The sequence below is a fragment of the Sebastes umbrosus genome, chromosome 9 (genome assembly GCF_015220745.1).
Source record: "Sebastes umbrosus isolate fSebUmb1 chromosome 9, fSebUmb1.pri, whole genome shotgun sequence".
NCBI classification, from domain to species: domain Eukaryota; kingdom Metazoa; phylum Chordata; class Actinopteri; order Perciformes; family Sebastidae; genus Sebastes; species Sebastes umbrosus.
This window is the reverse complement of record NC_051277.1, coordinates 6,062,579-6,073,720: the sequence shown is the minus strand read 5'-3', so window position 1 is coordinate 6,073,720 and position 11,142 is coordinate 6,062,579. Positions and strand designations below refer to the sequence as shown.

At 36.8% G+C, this 11,142-nt stretch overlaps 1 protein-coding gene across 2 annotated transcripts; it reads left to right on the top strand.

Annotated features, from left to right (window-relative positions):
- The first annotated feature begins 7,133 nt into the window (after positions 1-7,133).
- On the top strand, positions 7,134-11,064 carry rpl36a (ribosomal protein L36A). 2 transcript variants are annotated; one of them, XM_037779761.1, is made up of 5 exons: positions 7,134-7,190; positions 8,382-8,487; positions 9,202-9,269; positions 9,363-9,485; positions 10,984-11,064. In XM_037779761.1, the coding sequence occupies exons 1-5, from the start codon at positions 7,188-7,190 to the stop codon at positions 11,002-11,004; spliced, it is 321 nt and encodes a 106-aa protein (XP_037635689.1). In that variant the 5' UTR covers positions 7,134-7,187; the 3' UTR covers positions 11,005-11,064. The 2 variants fall into 2 exon arrangements, with proteins under 2 accessions (XP_037635689.1, XP_037635690.1); XM_037779762.1 differs by lacking the exon at positions 7,134-7,190 and adding an exon at positions 7,288-7,311.
- Positions 11,065-11,142: the final 78 nt, after the last annotated feature.

Sequence of the window (11,142 nt, the reverse complement as noted above, 5' to 3'; positions counted from 1 at the left end):
ATTTTAATTTCCTTTGAAACATGTATTTTAACAGAATTTAAGTTAATATGTACCCACACATTCAAAGAGTCAGAGCAATGCCACTATTTATATCAGATCTGGAGCGAAATAAAGAGACATGCAGCATGAATGCGAGCACATATCAGCGTGTGATTAGCTTTAGTTTGCATAAGCCCTGCTTTTCCTGTCAGCAACATCCTTTTCATTTCCAAAATTTCCCTCCGTGACACATCTGTTTCCTTCAGCTACTGTATCATGGTCATCATCACCTGAATGCTTTTGTGCTGGGAAACTGTGTAAGGAGATCTTGGTGGAGTGTGTCCACCAAGATCTCTTGTCTACTATGTATTCCTAACATGATAGGTTGGCATTATTCCTTCATTTTTCATCCACATCTTAGATTGTTGTGATATTAAATGCAATCAAACAAAACGTTTTTGGTGATTGTATTTCATGTATCATGAATTTAGATGTATTTAACTGGCTTGATAAGGCGGCTTTGTTCTCTCAGAATGCAGACAATATCACACACACACATACTACTACTTTTTTAACCTGATTTTGAATGTTATTTTTAGGATCTAGCAACCCGGTTATTAATGCAGTGACTTAAAGGTTCTTTCCCATTCAGCCGTTAGCAAAACGCAGTTACGTAGGTCAGTGGTTCTCAACCTTGGGGTCGCCAGATGGTTGTGGAGAAAAAAAATAAAATAACGTACAAAAAAGTAAAATAACATTTGCCTCACAACAGATTTTATTGAGTCTGTTTGTGAGAGTTAAAGTGTGCGTGCACATGAGTTTCTGCAGGGGGATTTCCAGCAGGTCAGGGGGAGAGAAAAAGTTATGGAACGCTTCAAAATAGACTAAACTAAACTAAACAAAACTAAACAAAACTGGGGGGTCACAAACACCAACTAGATTATTCTGGGGGGCTGCGACTCAAAAAGGGTTGAGAACCACTGACCTAGGTTACCAGTGGTGGAATGTAATTAAGTACATTTACTCCAGTACTATGCTTAAATACAATTTTGAGATACTTTACATTTTCTGCTACTTAATATTTCTACTCCACTATAACTCAGAGGGAATTATTGTACTTTTTACTCCACTATATTTATTTAATAACTTAAGCTACTAGTTACTTTTTACATAAAAAACACATGTGTTTGTGACAGTACTGTACTACTAATCTACTCAGTAGTATATAAAGTATCCAAATTGACGAAGAACTGTAACATTAGAATGTATTTGTTAGTGATAAAAACGGAATAATATAATATTCTATAATAATAAAACACTTTGAAAGGACCTGTTCTGCATACTGACTGCTGATAATACTTCTGTACTCTTACCTAAGTAGCATTCTGAATTCAAGACTTTCACTTGTAATGGAGTATTTTTAGACTGTGATAGTTGTACTTTTACTTAAAGTCCCATATTGTAAAAAGTGAGATTTTTTAGGTATTTTATATTATAAAGCAGATTTAAGTGCTATATAAATACTGTTAATCTATCAAAACGCTCAATATACAGAGAAATACACCCAGCCCGTATTCAGAAATTGCGTGTTTGAAACAAGCCGTTTTGTGATGTCTGAAATATACAATATATTTAGTCCATTACACGGTTTTAAAAGTGAACATTCTAAATGTGTCAGAGTTTATTTCCTGTTGCAGTGTATGTAAATAACATCAGCTGACAGGAAGTAAACATGGACCCAAACTGTTGCCTAGCAATGCGATTCCATTGCAATTCCATTGAAATGCACTAAAACAGAGTGTTTCAGACAGAGGGTGAATACAGGTATATTCAGGCACACAGTATGAGGAAAATAATGTATTTTTTGAACATTACAGCATGTAAACATGTTCTATTAGAAACACAAAATACAAGTATGAACCTGAAAATGAGCACGATATGGGTCCTTTAAATAAAAGATCTGAGTACTTCTTCCACTACTGTAGGTCACCAAAGTAAGCTAATCATGAAGCTAATCAATAAGGTTATAAATAATGTGAACGCTAGCACTAGCTAAGTGAAAGTTAGCTGTATAAAGTTTGGAAATAACTGAAAGGGTTAGTTCGGATTTTCTAAAGTAGGTTTGTATGTATACTCCTGTGTTCTGCGAGGTAAAATTACTGTTTTTGTGAATGTAGTCTGGTGGCTTTGAAGAGGGCGATATAACAGCGTCAGTTCCCTGAGAGAAAGGGCAGTCTGTCCATGTAACGCATTAAAATGTACATTCTAGGTTTTTGGTGTTTTTTAGAAACAACATCTAAATAAAATTAGTTTACTGGCAAACTCATCATAAAAGATATCAATCTCACCATCACACGACTACATTTAATTCCCTCACACGCATAATTACATGTAACCTGCATTATGAGATTAGAAGGCAAATGAAAAAGGCCATCTCTTTTTAGTTTAAGACAGCTTATTGTGTCTTGTTTTCAGCACCTAATGACCACTAGTGAACTGAAACTCACACCTCCAAAACAAGACAAGGCCTCTATTGATACCATATCTAGATTAGATTGGAGCGGGCCAGAGAAACACTAATGTCTGTAAAAGATGAGGATAATGTACTCAAACATGCCGTCATTACTAAAAACAACAAAAACATAACGCTCTTAATATCTCTGCACATTTTTGGAAAAACAAGTTAGCAATATGAAACATAATTCACTATATAGAGCAGATGGGTGTTTTATTCAGAATTTAACTGCCAGTACAGGAAGGAAATCATCACAAATGCTGGAGAAAAGTTGTAGAGATGTTGAATAGTTTATCCAAATGTAATGTCAATAAATACACCAGTGACAGGCCAGTATGTAGACTTATCACCTACTATAAGAAACAGGCAGTAAGGTAGTTGTACTGACGCAGAACTACCAAAAAGCACTATTCACAGATGCATTTTTATCCAGCAAACCCTGTCTTAAAAACACATATTATTCTAAAACACTACAAAAATACAGGAAGTGTCGTATTGCCAGGTGAAACATCAGATGCTCAGACTCACCCTTTTGGCACACAGCTGAATGCAAGTTGTCTGTTAATTGTCTGTTAGTCTCTGTCAGATGTGTTTCTGCTTGAGCTCAGCCTATTTTCAGCCTTTGAGCACTTCCTTCTATCATCTGAACTGTAACTGTAACACTACCAGAAGCCTCTGTCACTCCCTGCTAACCAGTGTGACATTTCTTCACACCAGACTGACTATTAGGTTTTGTTTGCGCCGTCATAAACCGATGGCGGTGTTCCCTATTCTGCGAAACATTGTTTACTCATTCCTCATTCTTGGCAGCCTAATGTTTTCTCACATCACTTACTAGAGTTTATAGAGGTCAATGTACTCTGATAGTGGTTGATCGACACCCTGATGTAGCACCCCTTCTCAGCCAGTCGACTGAAAATGTACGTCCATATCTCTCTGTATCACGGCCACCAGAAGGAGATTTTTTTTTTTTTGTCTTCTTCTGAAGAGAGTTGACACATGGTGGCTGACACAGGCGAACTGATAGGGAAGTTGCATCAGTGTTGTACTGCAATGTGAAGGCAGAAGAAACCCAGCGCCCTGCAGCACTTCAGCCTTAAACTTAAAAACTTAAACAGCTTAAAAAACCTGATATTATACTCTTTCTCTCGAATGTGGTTATCATTTGCACATTTAAAATTTGTGTTACATGCCTGTCGTGCATGATGTTAACACACCACTTACATTTACAACCATGTACAACGCTCACTTTTCTTTTAGATTTTGCAGAATTCACCTCTGTATGGAAGTTTTCTACTGGACTTTAATAGTTTTAATCCACAGAAGACAATCCACAAATGTGTACCATGATCTACAAATATTTCACTATCCACAAATTTTTGTATTTGTGTTGTGTAAAGCCACTTCCATGTATTTTAATTCCACATAAAAATGTTACCCTCTGTTTCTGCACAGCACAACACTTACACACTTTGCAGAGAGGAGTTTTCTTTCTCACTTTCTAATGCTTATCCTCTCAAGTGCTCGTGTGGTTTTGGGGTGTGAAATTTTATATACTATATTTCTATCCATTTGACTCTATCTGTTATGAAATTGGGCTCAAAAGCTGTATTAAAATGCCCTTATTACTGTACACAAGGCAACTTTTCCTCAACTCAAAAGTCAAGAGTACCCAAAGTGTACCCTTAAAATCATCTAATCACAAGATACCATACATTTTAATATATATTTTCACCCTTTCTTACTCAGGGTCAGAGTGATGATCTTTGAAAATGACCCATAAAGGTCTAAATTAAACGTCAATGAACCTGTGTATGAAGATAGAATGCAATTATTAATTTGTATTGCATGATGTCCGCCACGTATGACACAGCAAACTCAAACACATCATGAAAGAGTTAACAGGAACCTGTCAAGATGCTCTTTCCTGGCGTTTACTGACAGATAAAGTGGCACACGCAAGAACTGGTGTGTTTGTGTGCGTGTGTGTGTGTGCGTGTGTTTGTGTGCGTGTGTCTAAGAGAGAGACACTGAGAGAAAAAGAGACTGACAAGGATGTTCAGTACAAGTTATAAGACTTAAATCTAACCACAAAACCTGATCTCCAAGATACCACATCAATTGGACATTGCGGCATTCTGTGGTGGTCAATTTTCAGAATACACAAATGGGAATTAGCATTTCTTGTAATGCATGTAAATACAGATCATTTTTGGGAAGCGTTTTAAATAGAAATGTACAAATGTGCTCGCTAAAAACGTACAAGACATTTGTCATGCATAGATTAGAAAGGTAACCACACTGTCTGATTATAACCCCACCACACAGCTAAACCACTGTGGTGCTGCAAAATGTGTGAAAAGTACAGCAGAAAACATCATTAGTTCATCACTGTTGACAAAACATTCAGAAACAAGTATAACATCTTTGCATTTTATAATGGATGGTTTGACAAAGTTTTGTGGTTTTGTGGGTGAGTACACACTTCATTTAGTTCGGTTGTTTACACTTAAAGAACACTTGACTTGCACATTGACGTTTTTATTTTATTCTTATTTTATTGTTGGTCATTGGTGCTTTATTTATACTGTATATTTATGAAATATTTATATAAACACCAATTTTTATCCACTATGTGTGTGCATAACAGTCCTCCTGTTTATTGCTGTTGTTTCTATTTCTGTGTAAGTACGTTTAGAGAGATGCATTAAGTAAAAGTCAAATGCCTTGTATGTACAGTATGTACTTAGCGAATAAAAACTGATTCTGATTTAGGATTTGCATACAAACTGAAAGATGGTGTTTCAATTCAGTACTTGCACAAATCTACATAATACTCACTACTACTTTTGTCCACAGTCTTTCAAATGAAATGCATTCATACAGCTGCTTTTATCATTTAGTGAATACATTTTAAAATACTTCTTGACCTTACAGACATTCAAAGAGCTTTGACACTTACCCAGTCAGCCAGAAAAGTCAAGCATCAGACAGACAGGGAGACAGCTACGGATGCTGAGGCTTGAAGCGGTGACATGAACCTTTGCCTCAGTTGCTCGTCTTCCATAAAATGTGTGTGTTAGTTCTGTGATGCAAGAAGAAGCTTAAAACCCACCCACCGAGAGAGGAATCGACTCGGCTAACTTCCCCTTTTTCTTCCTGCTCATTTTCATATCAGCCCTCTGGACAGTTTTGGTGATAAGTAGCAAGCGAAGCGGGCTAAACATTAACCCAGGATCATATTTTGTGTCGTGCATACAGTTAAACTATATCACTTTTATTTAAAGGTCCCATATCATGCTCATTTTCAGGTTCATACTTGTATTTTGTGTTTCTACTAGAACATGTTTACATGCTGTAATGTTCAAAAAACACATTATTTTCCTCATACTGTCAGCCTGAATATACCTGTATTTACCCTCTGTCTGAAACGCTCCGTTTAGTGCATTTCAATGGAATTGCAACGGAATTGCGTTGCTAGGCAACAGTTTGGGTCCATGTTTACTTCCTGTCAGCTGATGTCCTTAACATACACTGCAACAGGAAATAAACTGGGACACATTTAGAATGCTTAAGTTTAAAACCGTGCAATGGTGTAAATATTGTATATTTGTGTCATCACAAATGAACAGAAATCATAACGGCTTGTTTCAAATGCGCAATTTCTGAATACGGGCTGTGTGTGTATTTCTCCGTATATAGAGTGTTTTGATAGTTTAACAGTATTTATATAGCACTTAAACCTGCTTTATAATATAAAAGACATGAAAATCTATTTTTTTTTTACAATATGGGACTTTAAGGGGATTCAGTCTACTGCAAGTTTGAGCATAACAGAGACAAGAGATAAACAAATTGATAACTTCTGCAGGCATTAGAAAGTCTGATCATTGTGTTTTACAACGACTAAATATATATAAATAATACTATATATAATAACTCCCTGCATTGCAATCAGCACTGCTCCCAGTAGACCACTTACACACCAAAAAACTGATAATAACCTGACAATAACCTGATATTTTCAGGTGGAATTTCATTCAGAATCAGAATCAGAATCAGAATCAGAAAGGTGTTTATTGCCAGGTGTAAGGGGTATACACGAGGAATTTTCTTTGGCTTTCTTGGTGCGAGACAAATAGTATAATAACAAAGAAATAGATAAAACTTTAGAATAAAATAAGAATAAAAATGTACAATTTACAAAATAAGCTATAAAAACAAACATGATATAAACATTCATTCAAAATCAAAATTCATCCATTCATTCATTCATTCTCACTGTGCAATATAACTTTCCACTTGTGCAATTTTGTTAATAGTCTGTTTATTGTCAATACTGTATATACTACTCCTATTTTTATACTTCCTTAAATGGTTCATATTTTGTTACACTTTGTTTAGCTCTTATTTTACTGTTAGCTGATGCTTCTTGTTTTTTGCACTATATCCCCTTTGCTGCTGTACACTGCACATTTCCCCACTGCGGGACTAATAAAGGAATATCTGATCTTATCTTATTTACTTTAAAATGTGAGCTCTGTGGTAGCCTTGTTGTAGTACCTGCTGTCCGCCTGGTGTTGTTCTCCCCCTCACCACTAGGGGGCAGCCTGCACCCCCTCTCTCACTGAGCTCTACTTTAAGAAGTGCTTCCGGTGTCCTCTCTCTCTTTCTCTCTGCATCGGGACGCACCATGGTAGGACTCTCCTCACTGAGACACTTTACACACAATCTAACTCAATCCAGCTATTTAAACATCATCCACTTCATTCAGTGAACTCAGATGTGTTAACAACCTTTTAATACACACAGTAATGGTAGTATTTGTCATCTTTTTGTACATTTTAAGCTGTTATATTGTTATTAAAATATGCTAGCTGTTTGTGCTTCTCCAATGCTGCTTCCACTTTAACAGGCCTTTCTTTTAGGATAAACTACAGCTAAATGTCAGTTTAAGTAACCCTTATTGCAAACAACAGCTTACTTTTTATGTTATTGCAGTGTTGTTAAACCTTTTTTCAACAGTTTCACCCTGAATCACGTTAAATAGCCACAATGCTAACATGTTAGCTCGCTAGCTGACGTCACCTGCCTATAGACAGACCAGGGTGTTGACGACTATAATGTTGCACGCGAGTCTTCTGTACGTTAACAAGACGTTTTAAATGTGTTAACGTGACAGTAGCCTTTTTATATTATTGCAGTGTTACATGTTTATACTCCAGTTTTGCCCTGAATCACGTTAAATTGCTGGATGTATGAATGTCAGGATGTATGTATACAGTATGCATGATGGAAGTAATAAGATAGTTAGTTAGTTATATACATACATACATAGATAGATAGTAACTTTATTGATCCTGAGGGAAATTCAAGTTTCCAGCATCACAGTTCCATAGTGCAAAAACATGTTAGTAAAAAGGCAGTAAAAGTTAGTAGTACTAAAATATACCAGATATAAAAACACGAGGAGATGAAGATACACGACTATTAAAGTGAATGTAGTGCAGAAGAGACTGTTAAAAGTGAATATAGTGCAGAAGAGACTGTTAAAAGTGAATATAGTGCAGAGTAACTCCAGTAGCTTAGTCTATGAAAGTGCATTATCTGCATAATAACCCCTGATCAGGGACGCTAACGACTTAAATGTTACACACGAGCAGTCTGTACGTTAAAGGAGAAGTTAACAAATGTTTTAGCAAGTTAGTTTGCCAAGTTAATCACTCAGTCACTAGGATCCATTAACAGTGGCTTCTTCATTTCATTCACTAGCTTTGGGTACCAATATTGTTAATTTTCCAAATTGTCAGGGAGATTAAACATGAAATATTTGGTCTATTACCAGGTTTATTGCAAATGTGTTAACGGTTTATCTTCTGTTATCCAGGTGAACGTCCCGAAGACCCGCAGGACCTACTGCAAGAAGTGCAAGAAGCACCAACCTCACAAAGTTACCCAGTACAAGAAGGGAAAGGATTCCCTCTACGCACAGGGTAAATAACACCTTGTTTATTGGTAGTTATTCCCCTGTATGATGGCACTTTTGCCCTTCAGCGCTCACCAGGGAGCACTCCTCTGTTGTTAAGAGCCAGACAAGCATGTTTACATGCTCATTCTCAGTGCAAATATCCATTAGACAGTCTACACTTTGATAGATGTCTTTGGGCAGATAGTTTTTGATTGTGGACAGAAGTTCATTAAGCTAAACAGTGTTTGTACAGGTGACCAACGATGTTCCATACAGAACGCATAACAACGCACAAATAACACTGCTATAACATCAAAATTGCGCGCTGGATTATGTGCAGACAGTGTCAGTGTTGACAGACTTTCTGCTGTAGTTCCAAGCAGTCGGTGCCCATTTCAAAGCGTAATACATTTAACTATTGATAGCATAATAATAATCTCATACAGACTACAGTACTTTGAGAAGCATAAATTGGGTCGAAATGAACATTTTCGTCGCTCTAGTGATCTCCCCTCAAACTGCAGGCTTACTGAAATCTCACAGGAACACATGGCGTGGAGGTTTCTTGTTTGGTCAGAAATGTAATGGGGGGGGGGAACTGAAGATGACACATACATTTTATTCACGACCTGAGAGTATTTATTCAGCGATGGGTAGAAAAGATCCTCTGTATGGAACATCGTTAGTGTACGTTATATCAGTTGTCATGAAATGTAGCTGAACTGTACATTTTCTGCAGGTAAGAGGAGATATGACAGAAAGCAGTCCGGTTACGGTGGTCAGACCAAGCCTATTTTCAGGAAAAAGGTAAGTTCAGCTGTCTGTTAGATCTGTCATGTAAAGTATTTTATACCAGTGTGTGTGAAATCAGACATAACAATATACTTCTACTCTTTTCAGGCTAAGACTACAAAGAAGATTGTGTTGAGGCTTGAGTGCGTCGAGCCCAACTGCAGATCCAAGAGAATGCTGGCCATCAAGAGATGCAAGCACTTCGAGTTGGGTGGTGACAAGAAGAGAAAGGTAGGTGTCATTGATGTCATTTGCACATTGCAACATACAGAGAGAGATGCACATGGCAACATACAGAGAGAGATGCAGACGGTGACACACAGGGAGGGATGCATATTAGGGGAGTGGGCAGTGTAACTTTCCTCATGCTAACCAGTGAGTGTAGTTTACGTGCTACAGACAGAGATGCACACGGCAACAGACAGATGTAGACATCACACAATCTTCATGTATACATTCATTCAATTATCCCAGCTCATAACATTGTCAGCGAGGCAGATTGTTCAGGGCTGCTGTTTCATAAGGAACAATACTTTGATACAGAAGAAAAAGATCACATTGTACTTACATCCAGTGCTCATTTTACTGTCAAGAGCAAAGGATTTTTTGATGGGAATGAAATCCATGTATTTTGATTGAAAAGTCACTGACGGTTATAAAATATGGGAAATAATATAATGGCCAGATCTAAACTTTGGTGGTTTATTTTCTTTTTCTCCCCCATGATATATGTAGTGTTGAGTTGGGCTGCATTATACAGTGGTAGATTACATACTGTTTATACATGGGGAGACAAAATTCAGTTAAAAAAACAAAAAAAATTAAACAAAAAAATGCAATTCAGTTAACTCATAACTATTTTGCAGGTGTTTTATTTCGCATTTTGATATTAAGTCATGTAAAGTCCACCTCCTGTATACTGAGGAGGAATTGGACATTATGTTGGTCCAGTTGTGCAGCCTAATGTGTGGATCATAATTTGGCATTTTTACATTGAGGTCAATAATACATTGACTTAAAAATATTAGTACAGACTGCAATCATATTATTGTAGGAAATCTGCTAGATTGCTTTATAACACAACATTGTGTGTTAACTTTGTTGTAAATATAGACTGTCAGTGTTTGTAGTTTTAACCCTGCATTGATATAGTTAATGGAAGTGGTTTATAGTTATTAATCTTGCTCTTGGCCTTAAATACTTACGAATTTACAGTAGTGAAGGGGTCAAGCAAGAACATTTCAGGGAAAATTGGGTCCTAATTTGGTGTAACTGCTGCACCTTAATACTAAAATGCAAAACCAGGAACCATTGCTGAGCAATTATCTCATGAACTCAGACTGTCCCTTGGTGGACTGAAGGAAAAATTTAAATGGCTTGTTTCATTAAAGTGTAATTTAGCGAGGATAAGCTTGTGGGGGATCCTGCTCTTTGACAATGAGGGTAGGTTTATAACGGGATGACTGGACAACATGTATATAGCATACTTGTTTACCCAACAGTGAAAAATTTACCCAACATATTTGGATCAGATGGCAAAGAGGTTACACATTATGGGACTCTGCTTTTGATGATGTAGGGTTAAAACAACAAATATATAAAGAGAAAATGTTCACAAACGCTCTTTATTCAAAGATGATACAAATGTTTAATAATCCTCATAGTACATTCTTCTGTTTAACTCTGCTTGAGCATCATCTTAACAGATTTTCTTTCTCTTCTCTTACAGGGCCAGGTCATCCAGTTCTAAACTGTGGTCCGATCTTCTGGAACAAGTTGTCACAATTTTCAATAAATGTATTAAAACAAAGTTTTGGAGTTTGGCCCTTTCCTTCACCTCTGTTTCTCTATGCTTGTCAGTTGTGCAAAATTCAAGCTTTGTCTTACC

What these genes read in the sequence shown, in the direction of transcription:
- rpl36a (XM_037779761.1), top strand. An exon ending in GGATTCCCTCTACGCACAGG is followed by an intron (nt 8,488 to 9,201) that starts GTAAATAACACC and finishes CATTTTCTGCAG; the next exon opens with GTAAGAGGAGATATGACAGA. An exon ending in GTGGTGACAAGAAGAGAAAG is followed by an intron (nt 9,486 to 10,983) that starts GTAGGTGTCATT and finishes CTTCTCTTACAG; the next exon opens with GGCCAGGTCATCCAGTTCTA.